Consider the following 24,654-nt stretch of genomic DNA (forward strand, 5'->3'; position numbering starts at 1 on the left):
GTGCTGAAAGTCTTGAACTTCCCTCCCCTGCAGCCTTTGAAGGTGGTGGATCCTGATCACCCGCTGGCTGCCCTCGTTCGCAAGGCTCAGGCCGACAATAACTTGGCTGCCCCACAGCTCTCTGAAGGAACAGCCGTTCAAGCGTCCTCGTCGCAAGTAGAATATCCTTCTGATCGTAAGTACATTGTGATAAAAGGAGGATGGAGGATGTTCTCCCTTTTAAAATTCATTAGCAAGAAGTGGGCGAGGCAAATTGTGCTGTTCACTAAATAGTATTCATTAACCTCACCACTTCTGCGTGTTGCAGGTTTGCTCCATGGTTTTCTTTCATGCGTTTAAACCTGTGGTTCTCAAACTGTGGGTCAGGACCCAGTGGTAGGTTGCGACCTGATTTTTGGTGGATTACCAAACGGTGATGGAAAGATCAGATAACTCAGGGGTGTCAAATATAAGACCCGGGGGCTGGATGTGGCCTGCGGAAGCTTTTTATCCGACCCTCAGGCTCTCAGCTACTGAGCAGTGCTGTTACTGCTATAAGGACAGCCCACATGAAAAATTGGGCTCTCCCATAACTGAAATATGATCAAGATTTGTGTGTTTTCTCTTCTGTCATTTGCAGCTAATGAGTTCCTAAGTGAAAAGTGCTTATTTTTTGTTATGACCCAATTAATGACATCACTTCTGGCCCTCAGCAGGCACCATGAATGCTGTTCGGACCTTGGTATGAAACGAATTTGACACCCCTGAGATAACTAATTGCTTCAAGCACTGAGACTATTTGAAAAATCAGTTATGTAGCTAAACTCCTGCAGGTTGCAAGCTTGTGTGAAAATATAGTTTTAGAATCTTTTTGTGGATTCTAATTTATAAATAAATTAATAAAATATTATTTCTTTCTTGATCTCCTTTTTGTAAGTCTGGTAAACCTACATGGGTCCCAATACAGGGTTGTTTTAAAAAGTGGGTCCTGATGTGAACAAGTTTGAGAACCACTGATTTAAGACCTTGGCGCTCCTTTAATTGAGGTTCGGGAGGAGGAAAGTAGCATTCAAGTTATTAAAAATGTCATCCGCTGTTCAGATTTTTGTATCAAAGCCTTTTTTTTAAAGCAGGGTTATTTTTTTTTCATTTTTTAAAGAAAGGCTGATACTGTCTCTAGAGATACCAATGACTTGGGAATATTTTATTTTTTTCCCTAGAGGTTCAAAGCAGCATCAGTGTTTGATCTGTCACAAATATAGATGTGGATATCTAGCAGGCTGTTTGCGTAGCCACAGCTAATGACGCAATTGGTGACAGGCATAATATTGCATCTAACATTTGATGGAATGCTGAGAATAGTTTAGAGTAACGAAAGAGTTTCACCAACTCGGACACTTTTGAAGTTGTTTTCCATTCAGGTCTGAATGCAAAGAGAACCTAGGGCCGTGTTTCCAAACCTTTGGATGCCTGGGGCAATTAGTATGGATGGGAATCGTAGATATGCTCAAAGCTGTGTGTTCTCAAACAACATCTCTCAAAGGCAACAGCTCTGTGTAGCTGCAGGGCATCCTTTTTGATCTTTCCCTACCTCTTGCTAAGAAATGAGGTCATGCTTTCTAGGTCAGAGGTCATAGCTCTGTGACAAAGCACTGCAGGCGCTCCCAGGTTCGATGCCTGGTATTACCGGGGAAGAGGCCTGTCTGAAATATCAGACACCTCTAGTTGCTGTTGATAAAACTAAACCATAAGGTTGCTTCCTTCTCTGAGAAATCGGAAGGATTTTTTTTTCACATGTCAACTATAGTCAGTGTCTCTCTCTCTCTCTCTCTCTCTCTCTCTCTCTCTCTCTCTCTCTCTCTTGCATATTATCATCGGCCATGTTTTAAAACAAGTTCCTGTTGAAACAATATAGCAGCGTCCTCAATGGTAAACCATTCCATGCGATATTGACAAAGTTGTGTGGCAGTTGGCAAATCCCACAAGATCTTCACTTTCTCATTTTCTATCACTTTTTCTGGTCTGTGCTCTATAAAATTAACCGTTGTAGTTTCTACATAAATTCCAATGGAGGAGGAGGAGGAGGAATAAATAAAATATTTCTTTCTAGATCTTTTTGTCTAGTGGGTCGCGATAGATTGTAATTTTTAAAAGTGGGTTCCACTGACTTAGGAGACATAGTTGTACCTGGTACATCTTGCAGCCTGGAAATAATTAAAAGAACTGACCTAGCAATAGCTACGTATGCAAATTTAACGAAATCAATGTGGAATGATAGGCACCTTTCAAGAAGCATGAAAACTAGAGTTTCTAAGGCCACAATTATTCCTACTTTACTATTTATCTGCAAGACCTGGACTCTAAATAAACATGATCAACAGAAAATGGACAGTTTTGCCACACTATCAACATAAAAAATGAAAGTTAGGTGGTTTCGGCAATGGAGAAATAAAGATGTATGGACCCAGGCAGATGAGACCACCTTCACTGTAGTCTTTAAAATCTAGGTTGTGCTGGATTGGCTGTATACTGTGTATGGACAACTCCCACCTAATCAAGCAAGTATATGATGCCTAAAGTACTGGAAAGAGACCAAGTGGAAGACTAAAGAAAAGATAGCTTAACATCCTAGAGGACTTGACATGTAAAATGTGGTTTTGGCGCACAACACACCAGACATTACAGTGATAGAAAAATATTAAGTGACCATCATTGACATAGCAATACTTGCGATAGTAGGATTGATGAAAAAGAATATCAGAAAATCAGTATATCAGGATCTAAAAATTGAAATCCAAAGATTATGGTGCAGACCAGCTCTATCTGGTGTGCTCCCTGGGGCATTTGGTGGGCCGCTGTGAGATACAGGAAGCTGGACTAGATGGGCCTATGGCCTGATCCAGTGGGGCTATTCTTATGTTCTTAAGTCATCCCAGCGGTGATTGGCACATTAGGTACAGTCCCAAAAATGCTTGAATCACATTTAAAGCATCTGAACTTTGACAAAATTACTGTCAATCAAATTAAAAAAACACTCTGCTTGGTTCAGCATACATTGTTCGCCGATATATTCTGACATCCTAGGCCCCTGGGTGCAGCCCGACTAGTAATTAATGCCAAGTTCAGCCAAAGAACCGGCAGTTGTGTCATGAGAAATAATATTTGGGATCCTGTGCTTTCAAAACTGCTAGAGACTCTGTGTGTGTGTGTGTGTGTGTGTGTGTGTGTGTGTGTGTGTGTGTGTGTGTGTGTGCATAGACATTTGCTAGACTCTCAAGAAATAGAGACCTAGAACAGCAAATTTCAACCTTTTTCATCTCATAGCACACTGACAAGGTGCTAAAATTGTCAAGGCACACCCATTGACAGCAGGGGATCGCATCTCCCAATGACCCTCCACCAGAACTCTCACAGCACGCCTGCAGACCATCTGCTGCACATGAGTTGAAAATGGCCCTAGAAACTCCCGAAGGACTGTTCCCCCAAATGTTTAGTCATTCCAGGGTACCCAGAAGGCAGAACTGGAGAGCAGGATGTGCAGTTAGGGAGTTCCTGGCGAAACAAAAGGCTGAAACAGGGTTCACATGTGATCTGCAATTCAATTACTAAAGGAAATCAGAAAATGTGACATTTTAATTTGGGAGTATGAAGATTACCTTATACCACAGGGTGGAAGACCCACCAAAATCAGCTTGTGACCCACTGGTGGGTCCTGACCCACAGTTTGGGAAACACTGTCTTAAGTAGATAAAACTATCTACTTCTGTAATGGGTTCTCCACCAATTGTAAGTTTACTGCTGGTGTTAGGTAGTGTTCTTTTTTTTTTTAAACTGCCATGGTAATAGTTTATCTGTGTTTATCTTTAGCCACAATGGTCTGGCTTCATTGCTAATAAATTTCAGAGTGTAGAGCAATAAATTTTAGAGCATAGTCATCTTTTGCAAATACAATTATATCATCCTCATATTCTAGGCCTTTGGTGTACAGCTCTTGCAAGTTTATTCCTCTAATGGTTGATACATTTATTTTCTTGGACTGGGTAAATAAGTCTTTACTCCCTCCCTTAAGAGAATTATGATAATGGCATGTGCAGGTTGAGTATCCCTTATTTGTACTGCTTGGAGTGCGAAGATGTCCAGATTTCAGATTTGTCTGAATTTTAGAATAATTCGCATAAATATGAAAAATGCTTCCTCCTGCTCTTTTCACTGTTATCCATACCAGCATCTGCTGGCCTCTTGGACAGTTTTCAGCAATATCTATACAGGTACACACCACAGAGCATAGTATAGCCTGTACCTGCACTGTATGTGGGAGTGAGCACAAGCCCTTCTGGTGTTCACACTACAGAGTAAACACAGTAAAAATAGAGTACAAGAAAAAAGTCTTTGATTAAAGTGTCTGGATTTTGAAATAGTCTGGATTTCAGATGTCAAGTTAAGGCATAATCTACCTGTAGAAGAGAGAAGAAAGAACAGTGTTACCTCCCCACTCTGAGGAACATACAGTGGGAGCATGCCTCTAATAAGGCATCTTGTTTTTTCAGGGCCGCTCTCTACAACACTTTAGTGTTCCCGGTACACAATTCGGATAGTGGTCTGGTGTCTGGTCAGGCATTTCTTCTCCTTCTTATCCTCCATGTGCACTGCCTACAAGGCAGGGTCCTGAGCTGGTTTGCTTCCTTTCTGTGCCCCCTACTCATGGAATGGGTGGGCAAAGGGAGTATGTGCTTCTCTGGTGGGCCACTGGCCAATTTCACTGCTCTTTCAGAAAACATGTCGGCTATTAACTTCTGTGAACCTGACTGGAATGGTGGGGAGGAAATCTGGCAGCCTGAGGGGCAGTTCTGGTCTTGCCAGGCAGAGGCTGGGTGGGAGAAGCAACGCCCACACCAAGTCCCAAGGCGGTCATTACTACCATTACTGTAGCTACTTTTGATCAGCTGTACCTTATCTGCTACCTCAGCATCTGCAGATTTCATTATCTGCGAATGTGGAGCCTGCAGCTGTAGGGCCTTTCAGAGGAGCCTGGAAGACACTTCCGAGTTTGCATTGGAGTCTTCTGGTCATGAGTGGGAGGTCCTCTGAGGCCCAACCGCGGATTTAATTATCCATGGTATTCGGTATCCAGGGTCTTGGAATGGATCCTCCACAGATATTGTAAGTGACTGTGTAAGTAAGGGCCCACTGCGTAAGTGACGTATAAAATGAAACTGCTCAGTTTGTTTCAGAAACACAGTTTTTTACTTCTCTTGAAAGTGTATTTGTGGTATTGTAGCTAGAGAATGAAATGTGTGATTGCGGGAGTGTTGCTACCAAAAGCATATCGGTTCCAATTCTGCATGCTTAGGTTTACCATTCCTGTACATGGAAAGAGCTTGGCTTCTTCCTGGTTTCTTTTTAATGTACATAAAGATGTTCTTTTTGTACCAACAGGAACCTTGGGTGCCAGAAACTGGAACTTGAGGTTCCTGTGAAACATCTTGGCAGTGACCACAAAAGCAAAAAGGCTTTATTGTGAAGGCTGCAATTGGCTAAAGAGCTTCAGCCTGCAGTAATCTCACTGAATTGAATAGGATGATTTCAGTGTGACTTGAAAATGCAGGCTCCGCATGTGTGGTGTGAATCCAATTATGCAGTTCATAACAAAGATTGTATTGCAAATATGGGCAGACTATAAGTTAATCTTACTGAGACAAGGGATCAATATTCAGTAAACAGATGGAGGTCGATATATGCCTTTCTTTACTCCAAAATCTTGCTTGCTTGCTTTTTAAATTAATTGGTAATTGATGGTGGTTAACTTCTTACATCTTACTGATCCGTGGACAAAATACTGTGCTTTTCTAGGCACTAGTGAGGAAGATGATCATATGCAAGACTGTATACACTGTGTGCGATAGAAGCCAACATCTGAAACCTTTATAAATGCCCCACATAGTTTGGGGAGGCCAGGAGCTACGTAGGGCAATGGTGTCCTTGGGTTGGATAGCTAGAAATGCCTTGTTTTTTCCTCCTCCTCCTCCTGACAGGGCAGTTGGTTTTTCTGTGGCCCTTGTGAGGGGGAAGCAACACCTTCCAACCTGAGAGACATCTGTGGTTGCAGCCAGTGATGTTCGTTCTCCACCTTGCTGTTTATAAATTTTTAGTTCTTGTTGAGGTGGAAACCTTTCTTTATTCTTTTTTTAAAAAGGAAATGAATAATGGAGGCTCTTCGTATGCAAATCTTGTGTTGTAATCCCAAATTTCTGCTCGCTCAGCATATACATGCCACCCTGTTCGTATTCAAACCAAAGAATTAGGTCCTCTCAATCAGGTATCCCATAAGTGATATGAGATGGGTTCATAAAAGATGCAAGAGTTTGATCACTTGGGAAGAAAGAAAAATCTCAAAGCTGTCCTTGGAACAGATTGTTGTGTGGAATTGGCTCTTTCTTCTGTGTGTGTGGCTTCCCCCACAACAAAACTTCCTCAGAACCTTATGTTTTCAGACCTAAATGAAGTGATGTTGCTGTAAATAAATGTTGGAATTTAACTGCAATTGCAGAAGGTGACTGCTCAGATCTACATGATGAGATACACAGGTGCATGTTTTGATATTCTTGGAGGCTTGCTTTTGACCAGAAGTAACAGCATTGCAGCTCAGGAGATAAGACTTTCCAGCAAACTTGCTGAAGTTACAGTCTGACAAGATAACCTTGGGGGGAAAAAAATTGATAAATCAATTGAGGAGGTGCTTGCTGTTGATATTTCAAGACTGATGGAAAAACTCAGTTTAAAAAAACAGACAGAAAGGTTAACCTGCATATCTGTATTTTTGTGTTTTCCTTTTTAAAAAGTACCCACAAGACAGTTTGCATAGCCCATTAACAAAATCACAGCGAATGGCGAAATTGTCAAGGGCTTTGAAGAGGACAGGATTGGCCCCCTTTGATTCTGTTACATGGGTTATAAGATTTCCTTACTGTGGCGATGGGCCACAGCTACTTTCCTAGCTACTTGTGGAATTGTGAGCTCTGTTTGTTAGCCTCAAAGGAATTGGGTGGCCAGGGTTTGCTACTTCTCATGGTGGCCTGCTGGGGTGCACTTTCAGTCACTACGTACAGGAAATAGCTTCCTTTTTCACAATACAGTGGCATCTTTATTATTGTATATTATTGTGATGGGATGTGAACTGTGGATAGGAAGATGTTTTCTCTGCTACCTTTAATCCAGCTCAGCTATAAAAAAAAAAGGGGGGGGGGAGTTTGGGCCCTAAACTGGTTGGCTGCTCATTTGGGCATTTGTCTTAAACCCATATTTAAGTTTCCCAAAATAATTATTTATTTATTAGATTTATAATCCGCCTTTCTCCCCAAGGGGCAACCAAGGCAGCTAACAACATTTACACACTTGATCCATTAATCAGCACAATTCTGCAGGGAATTAATCAAATGTGAAAACAGTTTCTATGCAGAAATGCTCGAACTCAGTACACAAACCTTCAAGAACTAATTTGCTCTTTTCTTCTCATTACATTACCTCTGTGGTACAGTGGGGCTTTGATACTCTTGCTAGAAAATCTTCCTTAATTAATTTGCCCAGTGAATGCTGATATCTTACTGCTCTGTCCTGGATATTTTTGAAATTCTTTTTTTCAACTCTTCATATTGTTCTTGCCCATTTATTCCTATAGCTACATTGAACACTTAATATTTGGGCACCAGCTGTTCTGGAAGGGGATGGCTGTGCATTGATTTGTGTTACGTAATGTTGTCTGGGGTGCAGCTTTTGACCCTGAGCAGTCAAGAGAACTCAGTGCTTACCAGATAAGCTATGGGCCTTTGCATGTGTTCTGGACAAAGCAAGTCATCTATATCAGATGTTTCTCAAACTGGGTCAGGACCCAGCAGGTGGGTTGTGAACCGATTTCAGGTGGGTCCCCATTCATTTCCATATTTTATCTTTAATATATCAGACTTGGTATATATACTACCATGGTATGTGACTGCATTTGGAAAAGTGTTACAGAACTGTACTTTTTAACAGACCACTCTATATGTTTTTATCAATGATAGTCAGTGGGGCTTACTCCTGGTGTTGGTAGGATTACAGCCTAGGATTGTTTATAGTTTTCCTGCTTGATGATGTCACTTCCGATCATGACATCATTTCTGGTGGGTCCAGACAGGTTCTCATTCTAAAAAGTGGGTCCTGGTGTTAAAGTTTGAGAACCACTGGTCTATGTGTACAGTCAATCCCCCTGTAACTACACACTGTTCCCACAGATTTGCTTATCTGAGGGAATGCAGTTGTTACTGTTGCACCATCTACTGCCTGTTCTCAGCGATCCATGCCCATTCTGAAGCTATCCATGGCATCCTTCCTGCAGCTATTTGTGACCATCCTACAGCAGACTGTATTAATCTTTGAGGAAGGAAGATAAAAAGCATTTTGATACATGTTGGTAGTTCTGGAAGGAGTTCAAATACCTACAATCAGTAAATCTCAAATCGTGATCCCAGTAGTCTGTTACGGGGCCTCATAATTGCTGGGTTTTCCGGAATTCTTATCCTTCTAAAACAGTTTTTCATTCATACTAAGGATGCATCTCTCTTGCTGGGTCTGAAAGATGACAATCTGAGATAAAGCAGCAAGGTTCTTCGCACTTGGGAATTTTGTTGAAGGATTACTGTGACAGTGTTCTGCCGATCCGTTCTGCAGTGTCGGACTTCAGATTGTAAAGTGGTGCAGTCATTTACTGCGTATTAAATATTAAAGTGAGTTAAAGGCCCAGATGAATGAAGGTCGTAATGCTAATCACCAAATAGTTGTCTTAAGAAGCGATTCTTCTATCATTTAGCCTAGGCCTAATTTTCTTCGTTATGCTAATTGCCTACAGCATTGTTAAAATCCCTGAAGACATAATCAAATGGAAGTGCTAGTGTGAAGACAGTATAAGAAAATGTACTCTAATCACCCCAAGCATAGATCTTACTTTTACTGTGCCACTCTTCAATTGAGGGCCTGTAATTTGTGCGTGTCTGTGAATGTGCTTTTTGAATTTCTGGGTAGAGAGGGGAATGACATGGAATTTGGGATGTCCTGACAGGACAGGAGAATCATCGGAGAGCATCAAAGAGGTGTCCTGGGCCACTTAAGTCCACCCACCAGTGAGCAAGTATCCAGTTCTTCCCTTGTTTTTTGCACGCCATATACACAACCCTAAATGTCCAAGACTGTTTCTGCAACCATGTGGGCAAGAAACCTGAAAAGATCCTTAGTTTTCCAGAATGCTTAAACTCTGTACTGGGATGGCCTATCTGTAGCATACCACTTCTTATGAACAGTATCTTGAACATTCCACTCTACCTGCTTGCAGCAGTGTCGCTACTGGGTGTGACTTAGCTGGAACACCCCATGCTGTCAGGTAGGTGGGGCCAGGCACTTCTTACGTCTTACGTCTGGCAGTGGCTGGACCCATCACACTTCAACCCGCCCTGCTGTACCAAATGCCAGGCCACAGAGGTAGCAGCCCAGTATGTCTTGCATGCAACTGACCTGGCTGTGCTAGCCCTGGCTCAGCAGTGGCCTTCATGTCCCTGATCTGCACTGGGATGATTGACCAGTTGCTGGTGACTAATGGGTGGGGATTGGCTGTGCCGTGTGTTCCATTTTGAAAGTGTCCAAGTGCCACTAGTGGCCATCCCCGCTCTACATGCTAGACCAGGGGTGCTCAGCACATCGATCTCGATCGACTGGTAGATCACGAGGCAAAATGAGTCGATCGCGGAGCCTTTAGTCTAGTCTAGACTAGAGTCTAGACTAGACTAAGGGCTCCGCGATCGACTCATTTTGCCTCGTGAGGATGCTGCCTTGCCTGTGGGCATCTGCGCAGCAGCGGCACCACTCCACGCATGCCATGTTTCCGTCGCAGGGCAAGCCTCGTCCCTGCCTGCCTGCCCAGCTCAGTGCCTGCCTGCCCGCCTCTTGCCCACTAACTTTATTTATAGCGCTCTTGCAGCACCACACTTCAAAGGCACAGGCAGGTGCTCATCACTGGCTGAGCGGGGAGAAGTCCCTCCCCTCCCGAGAAAGAGGGCTGCCTCTCAGCTCAGCTCTCCAGGCTGGTCTCTCCCCTTCTCTGCCTGCTGCCCTTTCAGCAAGCAGCAGGGCGAACAGACTGCTGCCTGGGGGGGGGGGGGAAGAGCAAGTGCTGTTTTCTCCAAAGCCCAAGGCTTGTACATCAAAGTTGTGCAGAGGCTCTGATCCAGACAACCACTTGCTGGAGGGGCTTTGGATTGCTGTGTGACTTCTGGAAAAGGCGGCTTGCAAACCTAACAAGGTTGTGTTTTTTTTACATTTAAAAAATTTCAATTGGCAGCCTAATCCTAAGCATGCCTATTCAGAAGTAAGTCCCATTAGAGTCAATGGGACTTACTCCCAGGAAAATGTGGATAGGATTGGGCCCCCAGTTTCCTCCTCATACATGCCTGCGCACATACAGAACTAAAGAGTAATGTTCTTTTCCCCACCCTTTAACAAATATTTTCCCTGGAGATCCAAAAGCAAAGCCCCCATTCTTTCATTTTGCTCACTTGTTTTCCTACAGGATTGGGGGGGGGGGGAGAGAGAAACTGATTTCATCTAGGATAATTCTGTTATGGCAAATGCTATTATTGTAAAAAAAACTCTGGTAGATCTCCAGGCCTTGCTGGGTTTCAAATTAGCTCTCGAGCCAAAAAAGTGTGAGCACTCCTGTGCTAGGCTAATTTTATTTTTCATCCACGCAGACCCCTTCAGATCACAAGTTCATTACTGTGCCTGGTTACTCTTTTATAAAATTGTTGTTCAACAAAACAAGGGCAAGGTCGTGCCAAATTATTCCTGCCGTGAACATCAGCTGAAGATCCTTGTCACTTGTTTGGAAACCTGCCTGCCATGCCTGCTTGCGTCATGCAGTCTGCAGCTAAAACTTTAGTTGCAATGCAATCTGGTTCAGTCAACTCTAGGTGATAAATTAAACATGCAAATGGACTCTTATCCATTTTTAATCATGCCATGCCACTGTGCGTGAAGTCAAACATTGAACACTCTGCTTAGAATGGGTTTGCAACATTAGGCTGACACATTTGGAGCCCTTGCTCAGAATGTTTTATTTTGGTTTAGCAGCACAGACAGGCTGAAAGGGACAAACTTAGAAAATAGTCTTATTGGCCTAAGTGCCCCTTTTTATGCTGTTTTGTGGATGCAGAATAGTTGGGATACCAAGGACATTTAAGTTCTTCATCTGCATGCAGTCTTGGAATGTGTTGCATCCTACAGCTCTTTCCAAGTGTGGCAGAATAGTTTATCTCCTGGAGGAGGAGAATAGACAAGGTGGTTTCAAACGAACCAAAAGAAAAAGACCTTTTTTCAATCAGCAATTGTGAATCAGATTTTCTACATCTATTAACGTTATGTCCCATCATCTTGTGCCAAGGTTTATTGCAGTGGCTTGCAACCAAATAGCAACAGCAATATTAAAAACATACATTAACTTTAATAAAAATGTATATGCCACATTTCCGCCGAAAACATTCGTAAAGTGATTTACATAGAAAAATAAATGGAAGGAATAAAATCATTCCTTGTTACAGAGGGCTTGCAGTCTTACTAGCAGACAGCCACGATGAGAGATGCTATGCAGAGATGAACATGGACAATTACACACTGCTTGTTAAGTGTAAGAAAATCACCACTTATACAATGTTTCCAAACCTTGGGGTTGCGACCCCCCCCCGGCATTGGGAAACGTTTCCTTCCTTAAGCGGGATGGTGATGGCAGGATGGCATCAATGGCACTTCTGTTCCCCCCCCCCAAAGAAGTTAAAAAAGGAGGACTTGGGTGTATCCGTCTACAGTGGTGGCTGGAGACTCCACAAAACCCAGGTTCTTGCTGCCACCAAAGACAGTCATGTCCAGAAACTCCTTTTTAAAAATTTAATCCTCATTGGAAACCTGGAAGAACCATTATTGCCAAGTCGCCACCCCTCTTAACAGATCCCATGACCATTTACGGTTTCCTTTACCTTGAGTGCTTTGGCGTTTATTCATGCTGGCCTCATGACCATGGAAGATGTCTTTGGACAATGCTGGCTCCCTTGGCTTGGAGAAGGAAATGAGCACCACCCCCTAGAGTTGGACACGACTGCAGGGGAAACCTTTACCCTTTTTACTTTACCTTACGGTAGAGTTTGGAAACCACTGGCTTAGAAAGTGCCTCTTTTCCCGGGTAGCAGAGGCCTTCTGGGCAAGCAGCCCTCAAAGGGATGCAGCAAGAGTTCAGGCCTGTGATTGAAAAACAAAAAGTCTCTAAGCAGAAGCTCCGTGGGCACCAAATCCCCCTATCATTTCTTGCTGTCAGAAAACTAGCAGTGAAGAAGCAGAGTGTGTTTATTCCCCTCCTCGATAGTGGATAGTTCCAAAACTTTGTTGCCTCCCTTGGAAATGTCCCTGTCCCAGATAACCCAGATAAAGATGTTTCGGATGGCAAGGAGCTGGAAGCAGATCTTGATGGTAGGTAGCTTCATTTTGTCAATCATATATGGTGGGCCTTCCTCCTTATTCGTGGGTTCAGCACCTGTGGATTTGACTCAATGTGGGTGCCAGCCTTGCATCTGGAAGGCCTCAAGAACCTTCCATCGAAGGACACTTCCAGTTGCATCCAGGAGGTCCTTGAGACCTTCTCCGGGATTTCATTATCCGTGGAAATTGGTATCCACATGGGATCTGGGAACAAATCCCCCATGGATACGTAGGGCCGTTTGTACTACCCAAATAAGTGAAAAAATGCATGTTTTGCTACAGCTGTCAAATCGCTCTGCATTGTAACTAAATGAAACCTCTTGTGTTGCGTAGGAGCGTAGTCCAGAATCTTTGGTCCTGCAACCCATGTACCTTTTGCCACACCACAAGTATATCTGTTGCTCTGCTGTGAAATGGATTTCTGTTTCCACATACTCAGACTGTTGCTCTAGATCTTTGAAAACAAGGACTACAAGAGTGTTATTTAAAGAATTTGTACCTCTGCCTTTCCTTCCAAAGCATTTGCCCAAGGCAACTTACAAAGGGTTCACAAAATATAATGGCTCAGCAACATCCGTTTGTAGGATGCTGTGTTACTTCTAGTATGGAAAACATAAGCAAGGTTGTAAACGTGGCTTGTCTTTTTAAGCTTTGAGGAAACTGCACCCCAGTAGTTCCCTTGATGAACACACTGAAAAATATGATGTACCCTCACATTAAAGACTTGGGGGGGGGGAAGAATTGTGTTGCTTTCTTTGTCTCTAATCGCTCACAGTCCAGCACTTGTAGTTTGTTGCCAGCAAGTTGGAACTGGAGTCTCTTGCCCTGTAAAAGGCAATGTGTTCAGTTTTGCAGCTGTTCAAAACGGTGCCCCTCCTCTGCCCGTGGAAAGATCTCTCTCTCTCTCTCTCTGTGTGTGTGTGTGTGTGTGTGTGTGTGTGTGTCTCTCTCTCTCTCTCTCTCTCTCTCTCTCTCTCTCTCTCTGAAGGTTGCTTTTGAAACTTCAGTTTTATCAGCCCTTTGCAGCTGTGGGTTTTTTAGCATGGCACAGCATGTGGCTGCCTTTAGCCATTAACTTGACAGAGCTTTGACGGCATGCTGTATATTTCAGGGGGAGAGCGCTTCCAAGAACTTAAGCGGACCAACTGACTATTTGGTTAGGCGCTCTTGAGCCAGTGGGGAAGGGGTTTTAGTGCCTGTGCCCTGACAGCTCCTTGGTGATGCAAACTCAACATCCTGGTGAATTGTACAAAAAGAGGTATCAAATTGTCTTAGAAATAAAGTGACTGACGATAAAACTGACAAAAAGGGCACATATGTGGAATTTTGATGAACTGCTGCACTTTTTAATCTCTTTTCTGTGCCATCTCCTTATCTTTAAAATATTTGGGAACTGCAACCACTTAACATTTAAAAAAAAGTAAGAAGACTAGGAGGGCATTTAGCAAACATTAAAGCTCACAAAAAGCATTAGACAATGGCATTTTTTAACACAAAGTGAATTACTTTTTGGAATGCTTCTCATGGGTCTTGTGAAGTAAAACTTGTTAAATGCATTGAGAATGAAATTATAGCAGTCAAATGTTCAAATTATAGTAGTGCTGCATTGAGCAGGTGGTGCACTTGCTCAGTCCCAGCATAGCTACTTTGCATTCAAATGGTTGCAGGTTAGACCCCTGGCATCACCTTCAGGTAGGGCTGAGAAAAACCCATCTGAAACCCTGAAGAGCCACTGGCAGTAGTTCCCAAATTGAGTTCTGACTCCCCAGGGTGCTTTGGAAATCGGCCGGGGCAGCAGTGAAATACTTGCAAAAACCCTACTGTCTATACCAGGGGTGTCAAACTCATTTCATACAGAGTGCCAAAGTTAGCATTCATGTTGCCTACTGAGGTCTGGAAGTGATTAAGCAGATGTTGGCCAGAAATAAGCATGTTGTTCTCGCATAGAAACTCATTAGCTGCAAATGGCAGAAGAGAAAATGTGCAAATCTTGTTCATGTATTCAAGATATGAGAGAGCGCAGTTATGAAACTGCAAGAGCTCAGTTATAATGGGGGCCGGATAAATTGTTTCTGGGGGTCACATTTGGCCCATGGGCCTTATGTTTGACACCCCTGGTCTATATAGTGTGTAGAACTGTAACGCTGATGGGGAGCCATGACCAGTGGCCCTGTAAGTCAAGGGAGCCACCTGTTGGAAAAGTTTGGGAACCACTGGCTATTGTCAGTGTCTATAGTACTAAGTTAGATGGACCAATGGTCTGACTTGGTAGAAAGCAGCTGTCTCCTCCCCCCCCCCCCCCCACATCAGTAATGATGCACAGGGGAGTATGTGTACTGCAGTTTACATGGGAGTACACAAAACTGCACCATTTAATTTTATGGAAGTCTCCATCCTTTCTTTGTTAAAAATAGGCACACACATACTTTCCAACTCTTATGATTGCTAAGATATGTGCCTGTACTTATGTGGGTGAAGCCTACCTAAATTGCACACATCAGAGGAGCAGCTTTATCAACTTTTCTGTACTGTTGGGATTCAGGATGGGGCTTTTGGTGCTCTGCAGTGCTCTCATTCTCATTGCAAGCCAAAATCCAGAATTAAATGTATGCAGAATAGTGTTGGCAACCTTCGAAAGACTATGGTATCGCGCTCTGAAAGGTGGTTCTGGAACAGCGTCTAGTGTGGCTGAAAAGGCCAATTCAGGAGTGACAATCCCTTCCACACTGGGAACAAGTGCAGTCTGTCCCTGGTCTGTCTCCCTGGCTATGGGCCTTACTTCTGTGCCTCTTAGCCTCAGACTGTTGGCCAAGTGTCTCTTCAAACTGGGAAAGGCCATGCTGCACAGCCTGCCTCCAAGCGGGCCGCTCAGAGTCCAGGGTTTCCCACCTGTTGAGGTTCACTCCTAAGGTCTTCAGATCCCTCTTGCAGATGTCCTTGTATCGCAGCAGCTGTGGTCTACCTGTAGGGCGCTTTCCTTGCATGAGTTCTCCATAGAGGAGATCCTTTGGGATCCGGCCATCATCCATTCTCACGATATGACCGAGCCAACGCAGGCGTCTCTGTTTCAGCAGTGTGTACATGCTAGGGATTCCAGCACGTTCCAGGACTGTGTTGTTTGGAACTTTGTCCTGCCAGGTGATGCCGAGAATGCGTCGGAGGCAGCGCATGTGGAAAGCGTTCAGTTTCCTCTCCTGTTGTGAGCGAAGAGTCCATGACTCGCTGCAGTACATGGTCATGGTTCAGGATGTGGACTCACCTCCCTGCATTACAGTCTCTTCGCATGAACTGGAGGTTGTCCATGACTTTGTGTACCTTGGCTCAACGATCTCCGACACTCTTTCTCTCGATACCGAACTAAACACACGCATCGGTAAAACAGCTACCACGTTTTCCAGACTCACAAAGAGAGTCTGGTCCAACAAGAAGCTGACGGAACATACCAAGAACCAGGTCTACAGAGCTTGCGCCCCGAGTACACTTCTGTACTGCAGAATAGTAAGAGGCACATAATAAACTATATGAAATGAGACTGTAAATATGTCCAACTGGACCAGGGGTGGGCAAACTTTCAACTTTAGGGATCCTGGAACTTTAACTATTGAGTAGAGGAGGGAATTTCAGCAGGTACCGCTTGTCATCTGTGGGATAATATCATCTGTCATCTGTGAGATGACAAGCTGCACCTGATGAAATTCCCTCTTCTTTACCATGATTAAATGTCCAAAAACCCTGAATTTAAGTTTACCCACCCCTGAACTAGATTACAGGTTACAGAATTCAGGTTTCCTTAGTCCAAGATTTGGGTTGTCTGGATGATGAATTGTAGTTTGGGGAGAGAGGTCGTAGTTTAGGTCGAGGTACACACGACCTAATAATGTTCCATCAATGTAATGTTCCATCAATGGCTGTTGTGATGGACATAGGAGATTGCATTGTCCCCAGCAAACTGGTGCAATTTTCCTTTTAAATCTTAGAATGTCTTAGACGTTCTTTCCAATCTTTCTTGCTCTGTTCATCAATGTTCTTCTTTCGTCTGGACTTTTAACGTGCCATTGCCGGTGGAAAGTGTTAACAGAAAGATAGGTTGACTGCTTATTATTTTGTTGTTTGTTCTGCTGCATGAACTCAGGGCTGGTTGCGGCCATTCACCAGAAACTCCAAGTGAACCTTTGCCCCGAATGGCTCATAGTGAAGATGCATATGGACAAATAACACATTAAAGTCATATTGCTTGATTGGATGCAGGCCTGTTTACAGCTGCTTCTTCTAGCATTAGAGTTTGTGTCTGAGTTGCCCAGATGACCAGTGTGCTGTAATAGAAATGACCTGTGTTCATGTGGTGTGTGCCACTGCTTATCTGCAGTTTTATTTTCAGTGGCTGTTATGGTTCTTAACCACTGAGGCAGCAAGTTCCCATATGTCTTGGAGGTAGTTAGTGGTGCCCCCTCTGTGGAATAGTTGATAATGATTTTATCTGTATAACAGAAGGTTTGGAACAATACAAAGCTTTTATCTTCCTGGGTTAGTGTGAAAATGGCTCTTGTAACCCAACAAGGTTGTTTTTTTTAAAGAGGAACAAATTTGATTCCTACATGCAATCAGATTTTGAACGCTAGCCCCATACAGTACTTGAAAGCATATTTAATTCCGAGAACTGGAGTTTTTTTTTACAGCTAAAATGCCTGGAATCTTTCCCGCCTGCTTAAAGGTTTCATTGACATCTCTGCTGCAATTTTATACCTGGGTTCCTTAAGGAAGAAATGGCATCTGTGCCAGGTTTTCACTGGCCCTTTTCTCTGCTTTTCCCAGAAATATTTTCAATACCCATTATTATTTTTAAATGAAAAGCACCTGAGAAAATTGGGCTTATTTTATTTATTATTAATGTTTGACTACACCATTCATGAAAATGTGATTTCTTTCCTTCCTATTAGCATTTAAAATATTTTGTTCATTATGTTTTTATGACTTTTTGTCTGCTCCTCCGTTTGCTGATAGTAGCTTATTTTCCCAGTTCCTTGCCAACAGGATTTGGGCTATTATGAATTAATTCCCCACCAGAGTCTTACACTTGTCCGTAACATTCGGCTTCAGATAATGCACAATCAGTGCTTTATAACTTTTATAAATAAATAATTATAAAGAAATTATAATAAAAATCCGAGGGGTGTGACATAACTTGCAAAAATTGTCTTAAGCTTAGTTTTCTTGTCTTAAGACATAATTGTCTTAAGCTTAAACTTTTAACCCTTTATATCAGCGGTTCCCAAACAGACACATGCTGCTCCCCTGTGTTGCAAATACAGTGTGCAGTTCCCGGAGGTGACTGGTGATGATGTCAGTTACTTCCAGGTTCAGAGGCCCTAAATGACAATACAAATGAAGGTAAGGGGGCCAAGGTAGGCGGGAGAGATTTTCCCAGTGCACAGTTCTCACATCCTGGGGCTCTTCTGCTGAGCTCTAACTGCTGTTTGGAGTGGGGCAGTCTCCCTGTCAGGTGGCAGGCATTCCTCAACGTACTGACAAGTGCCTCACCACGCCATGCATAGTTTGAGAACCACTGCTTTATACAGATGCATGCCCATTGGGAATTACTACATCTAGATCTAGATTCCAGCAAGCTATAGCCTAAGTAGTTCTCCCTTTCATTGAGGGAGGGCCAATGTTTCTTATTTACCCTGCTCTCTGTAACTCTTTACCCCTTCCAAGCATTTGCTTAGGTGTTGTTGAGGAAGAGGGAGTCTATCATGATTCATGGGCAGAGAGGCAGCAATTTGCAGAATCGTGCCAGGAGTTTATCATAGATAGACTTACACAATTCTTATCTCCCATTTTTATCATGGCAGGTTTCCTTGTCCAGGAAAATTTCTTTGGCCCAGATTAGGCACCATTGCTGTGCTTTTCAGAATTGGTGGCTTGAAATAAATAGGCAGTCACACGAAAAATGAAGTCATTTGTTTTAAAACGCTACTTTTTAAAATCATGGACTGTCTCTTGGTAGAGGTTTCATCTTAAAACATGTAGCAGTTCTCAGTATTACTTTTTGCTAAGTCATGTCACTCACCATGCTTCCTTCAGGAGAGCCAAGAATTTGATAGTTAAGTTGTAGAACTTTCTTTTTTTCCGGGCAATGTTGCAGCATCATTGCATTTTGGAGGAAAATTGTGTTTGGTCTACACTTTTCCTCCGAAAGTGCATGAATGTAGCTGAAAACTGACCTTTTTGCTCATCCTGCCAAATGAAGTTTTGTAATGACTGGTACTGGTAGATTGAATTAATTTAAGATGCTAAACGGTAATCTTGTGACACCATATCCCATGCTTTAAAGTAACATGGCAGGGAAGTGATTATCTTTTGATTCATCAGGAAAAACCTTAAAGCAGAAATGGGTTAATCAGAATTTTTGGATGAGAACATTGTCAGACCTGATTCATGAAGGATATTAATGTCAGACAATATTTAGGCTCTTGGCAAAATTACTTCTTCATAACCCGGGTTGTAATTTAGCAAATGTTATAAAAGGTTTGGCATTCTACAATTTTATTTTGAAAAAGCTAATTTTTGAACCAGTAGCTCATGTTATATTTTAAAGAACCATAAATTTGAAGTGGAGGCAGTGGCAGTCCTGGGCTTTTTTCCTGCCCAGGGCTGCCACTCTGTTTGCTGCCGCCCCCCCCCGACCCAGAAGTAATTGCAGTGACATCATCATGTCACCACAGTCGCTTCCGGAATCATGCCGGGAGTTCATGCCTCTGCCTGTGCGATTCCATGCCGCTCTGGGCTACCACCCATCTTCTCTTCCAAAGAGAGGAAAGACACAGCCCAGAGTGGCTCGAAATCACCACTTCTTCCGGTGTGCTGCATCTCTGTGGACCATCTTTCATCTCCTTGGAGGACACGAAAGACATGGCCTAGTGCAATGCAGAATCAAGCCCAGAGTGGCTGCCACTCTGGACACGAGGCCTCTCTGAGCAGCATCTTTTTTCTCCTCCAAGGAGACGGAAGACATGCCCCAGAGTAGCAGCATACCTGGCACGATTGTACAGCATACCTGGCACGAGTAGCAGAGACTCCTGGCACGATTTTGCAAATTGCTGCCTCTCTGCCCATGATTTGCAGCCAGACTGGGCTGCCGCCTCCCCTGAGGAGGGGGGGTGACTCAGAATGACCCAGAATCGAGGCCAGAGAGGCAGCAACTAGCAGCCTCTCTGACTGAGATTCTGGGCTGCCTCCTGCTTTGTCAGGAGGAGTGTTTTTGTTTTGTTTTTAATGCAAAAAAGCCAGAAGAGCTGCTGTCTTCTTTCCCTTTAAAAAAAGAAAAGATAAACAGGCAGCGGGGAGGGGGGGCGAGGTTGGTGGCATTTGCCCCCCTGGTACACTACTGAGCAGAGGTCTGTAGACTCTGACTGAATGTGGTAGCCAACAAAAAGATGTGACAGAGTATGGGAACAGGGAGAGTACTGGGATCCCTAGCTTGGAGCTGGGGGGAACAGAGGCATTGGTCCTGCAGTCAGGCTACACTTTTGAGGTGCTTGGGGCAACTTGGAAATGCAGCAAGAGGAGTTCTAGCCTTCTTCTTCAGTTTGAAATTAGAGGTGATGGAGGGTAGAAATTCTCAAACTAACCTGACTTGCAACATCCTCGTCAAGCTCCAGGCCTGGAAGTAAGTGCTGATGACGCAACAACGCACTGCCTTGATGTCAGCGACACTTCCGTGTCACATCAAAAAAAAAAAGTCTGTAAGATAGCAAAAAATGGTTTGGGGATGGCAGGTGGACCATTCTGCAGCTTGAGAAGAACCCAGCCCACCGCTTCATACCACCATGCGGTACTCTGTTGCATCACACTTGTGCTACCAAGCAACTTGGGCAGCATGGGTCCCAGGACCCCCCCCCCCCGAAACATGCCACAGTACGCAGTTTGGGAACTTCTGGTGTAGGGGATTGTCCCAACAATTCAGCTATAATTTAGAGGTGCTCGGAAAGACAGCACAAGTATTGGGATAAATGCTCTCTTGAGTCTCATTGTTAGGTTAGAAGCTCATCACGATGAAGAAGGTTGGAGCTCATCACGTGCACCTCATCACCTGCAAGAGGGTACAGCACTCCCCATGGCGAGAGGAATTGTGGGCCCTTGATTTATATAAATTATAAATATAAATATTTAAAAAATTGATAGCAGAGCAGAATTATCACTGGTAAGAGGAGTCCAAATAATAAAAAAATACAGGAGAGTTCCTGTATCCACGGACTGGGTCCACGGGGGGTGCCTTGCCTCTTCTTTAGGCAAGGGGAGCTCAACTCCACTCGCTTCCAGAGGGTTTCTGAGCTTAGCAGACATCTGGATAGCTGAAACTGCCAAATACGGGCAAACGCCTGTCCCCACAGCCTCTGCCGGGCCCAGACTGAGCTCAGCAGCTGAAAACAAGTGGCCTCTGGCTTCTTGGAATCTGCCAAGCTCAGTTTGAGCCCAGAAGTCCATGGCCTCTGCTGAGCTTGGAAACCAGGGTCCCTTCGCCTCCGGAGGGTCCAGGCTACGGTGATGACCATTTGCCCGTATCCACTTTTTCAGCTATCCATGGAGGGTTCTGGAATGGAATCCCCATGGAAACGGGGGCATGCCTGTACTGGGCCAGCACTTAATCTGAATTGTCAGAGAAAAGGTGTTGTGAACTATTGGCTCATGTTCCTTACATAGTAGCTCAAGTGACATTGACACATGAGCCTGTTTCTGCTTGCCTGCCATCTTACTCTGGTAAACATTTACTTTTTTTAAAGTCTTAAATCGTGTCTGTTGTGGTACAAAACCGACCCATAAGTGTCCTGAAAAAACTGACTCTATATCCATCTCTTTATATGGGTGCATTAGTCCTGTGTGTACATGCTGTGGTGTGCAACACGCCCACCCACTCTTTTTCACTAGTGCATCATTGGGTCCCTTCAGGGAGAGAGGCGGGATAGAAATATAGTAAGTCAATCAATCATAGACAACCATATAGCAATATTCCTCAACCCTTTTACCTATAGTACAGTGGTTCCCAAACCTTTTTGACTGGCAGCTGCCTTGACCTACTGGGCCACGGGCTGTGGCTCCCCATTAGGGCTACAATCCTATACATTGTTAAGGGTGGTGGGTTTTTTTGCAAGCGTTCTGTACCTCCCCTGGTTGGTTTCCACGGCTTGCAGTTTGTGAACCACTGCCATAGGAAGTTTCCACTTAGCATTTGTTCTCTTTCCTCTCCAACACCAGAGGCTTTCTTGTATTCCTTGAGCCCTTTTTTGTTGTTCTTTAGATCTGCCTGTCTTTACAGGCAACTGATTACAAATCTTATACCTTAACTACAGGAGGGAGAGAGACAGGCTGTTTTTCCTCCCTGATTTGGAGGGTGTCACTCTTGCACCACTTCAGCAATCCTGGATTGAAGTGGCCAAATTCTTAAGCTGCAGCTCCTGTCTCCAGTGGCATCTCTTCAGCTGGTGTTTCACAAATGAGGAATTCATGCATGTATATTTAATGAAATAGCACGTTAGCAGCTGCGAACTTGCAGAATATTTTTTTGTTGCCCATCTGAGGGGTGGGGGGCTCAAGCGTCTCTGAATTTTGTTGTGCCTGTGAAATTCGTGACTTACACAGATGTTTCTTAACTCAGGACAGCAAGGTGATTATTTCATAAACAGATGAGCTGTTCTCGGTTGGCATTTCCATAATGTGTGTGGTAGTGACGGTTGATAAATGAAACTCTTACTAACATGAAAAAAAAAAATTTATTTATTTTTTTTAAATGTTGGGCTTTAACAGTGGTCATGGTTATTAGCTGTCTCTTGTAATTTGTTCAGTCTTGGAATTTGAAATGCAGCTATATCTCTGAGGAAAAGGATCATTAGCTAGAAACTCTGGAATTTTTTTGTAAAGGGAGTGGCATCCATTTTAAATTTTTAGTTCCTTTGAATTGTGGGGACTACATAGTCAAGTTGCTGCCTCCTTGCTGGAAAGATTGACAGCAGTGGACATGCTTTCCTGAAAGACCACTTGTTTGCCTCTTCCAAGTCTTTCCCGAGTGTTCAGTACTGGAATACTCTCCCAGAGTAGCTGAATAAAACTGTCTCAGTGACCCATCTTAGTGATTTCACCAAACCAGAATGCATGCACAGTTGGACCTCAGTATTGTTATTTTTGTTAATTGTATTTATATACTACTTTTCACAGAAAAGTTCACGAAGCGGTTTACAGAGAAAATCAAGTATGTAATGGCGCCCTGTCCCTAAAAGGCTCCCAATCTAAAAAGATGCAAAAGAACGCTAGCAGACAGGAGACATTGCTGGGGTGAGGAGGGCCAGTTACTCTCCCCCTGCTAAATCAACACGGAGTACCCACTTGAAAAACTGTGTCTTACTCCGTTAGCAGTTAGTATCCGTGGGAGATCTGATCGGGCCTCACAGGACATCTGGTTATGACTGGAAGTGCCTTTCAGAAGGCTCTGGCTCCTCTGGTCGCATCTGGGAGGTCCTCTGAGGCCCTCCGTCATGGGGTCGCAATCCATGTTGGGTCAAATCCACTAATCGCAAACCCATGGATGATGAGAGCCAACCCATAAGCGTCATGGAACAAATTATTTCAAATCTGCTGAGCTGGTGCAAGCTGCAGAACTCTTGTTTTCTTGATGTGGAATTTGGATTTTGCGATCTTGGAATTTTCATTAGTTTTGCTGCAGAGATCTACACAGCTCTGGCAGGCAAAGCACTTTGTTAGATCTCTGAAGCTTCTTGTTGCTGCTTTCTCTGGGTTAAAGAAAGCAGTTCTGCCCAGAAAACTCTTGCTGTTTGCTAATTTCAACGAGGCAGGTTTGGTTCTAATTTGCCTCCAAGGCCCAGCCAAGTGCATTCATTTTACAAAGGCAGAATGTCCCATTTGGGAGTCTTTTCACGTCCTCGCTTCATCGTCCACCCTGGTGCTGTTTCCATTTGGCCTCAGATGTGTCTGCCTCATTTAACCCAAATGTGTTGGCAAGAATGTTATTTCTCATCTTGTACACAAGAAAAATGGGTAACACATTAGCAAGTTTGAAATTTGAGCAAAAGCGACATTCCAGTTGTGCTGGGGGGGGGAAGAGAATACTGTGTGTGTCTGTGTGTGTGTGTCCCTTCAAAGTGCCTGAAGCATTAATCCCAAAATGTCTTGTTTGCAGCAACAGTGGCAGCCATGTATTATAGTTACTACATGCTTCCTGATGGAACATACTGCCTTGCCCCTCCACCCCCTGGAATCGACGTTGCCACATACTACAGTGGACTGCCTGCAGGAGTGACAGTGTCCAGCACTACTGGCATAGCAACGATAACAGCACCCCCACCACCAGGCACTACGCCCCCACCACCATCCGAGGCAGCCGAGGACGCTACTGGAGTCATGCCCGCCACAGCTTCTGCAAGGTACCTTCTTTCTTCTCTCATCATCCGTCTCGTTTTTAAACAGCTTGGTGCAAACAATCAAATCGAGGCCAAAATGCACACAAATCAAGGCCTTGAGAGCACACTCACAAGGGGGCTTGTGTTTCTTGAGCAATAGCTTGTCTTCTTCGATAGCGAGCCAAAGCAGTTTGCTTGTGGAGCAGAGGGTCAGAAGTAGTGTAGGATATTATATGGAGACCTCTTGTTCAGAGCCCCAAATCACACCTGAAAATATGTCCTCTGCTGGCAGCAACTCTCTAGGGGCTCACAGAGGTCTTTCCCAGCATATGCAGCATGTCCTATTTCAACTGGAGGTGCCAGGGTTTGTGCCTCTTCCCCCTCCCAGGGAGAGGGAGTAGTGTGGCACTAGTGGAGCAACTGCTTTGCATGCTAGTTCAAGGTTCCAGGTTCGGTCTCTAGCATCTCCAGTTAGGAAACAGAGGAAACCCCTTGTCTGGAACCCTGGAGAACCCACTACCCATCATTGTTGACAACCCTGAGCCAGATGGTCAATGGTCTGACTCCATATGAAGACGAACCTTTCACACCCAGAGCGTGTGCTGTTCTAGCTCCATCCATTAGGGGACCCATTTTATAATAAGGTACAGTGGATCTGTGGGTCCAGGATCAGCGGATTTGACTCCTCACGGATACCAGGAACTACATTTAAAGCGCTTGA

The 24,654-nt window shown here is 44.0% G+C and overlaps 1 protein-coding gene across 5 annotated transcripts in view; it reads left to right on the plus strand.

The window, feature by feature from the left end:
* SFSWAP (splicing factor SWAP) overlaps window positions 1-24,654 on the plus strand; it is a 110,660-nt gene that overhangs the window by 19,843 nt on the left and 66,163 nt on the right. For all 5 annotated transcript variants that reach the window (XM_066609595.1, XM_066609592.1, XM_066609591.1 and 2 more), the window contains 2 exons: window positions 34-175; window positions 23,714-23,957. In XM_066609595.1, coding sequence (XP_066465692.1) covers window positions 34-175; window positions 23,714-23,957 — 386 coding nt within the window. The remainder of the gene's footprint in view (window positions 1-33; window positions 176-23,713; window positions 23,958-24,654) is intronic.

Source organism: Tiliqua scincoides, chromosome 14 (genome assembly GCF_035046505.1).
Source record: "Tiliqua scincoides isolate rTilSci1 chromosome 14, rTilSci1.hap2, whole genome shotgun sequence".
NCBI lineage: Eukaryota > Metazoa > Chordata > Lepidosauria > Squamata > Scincidae > Tiliqua > Tiliqua scincoides.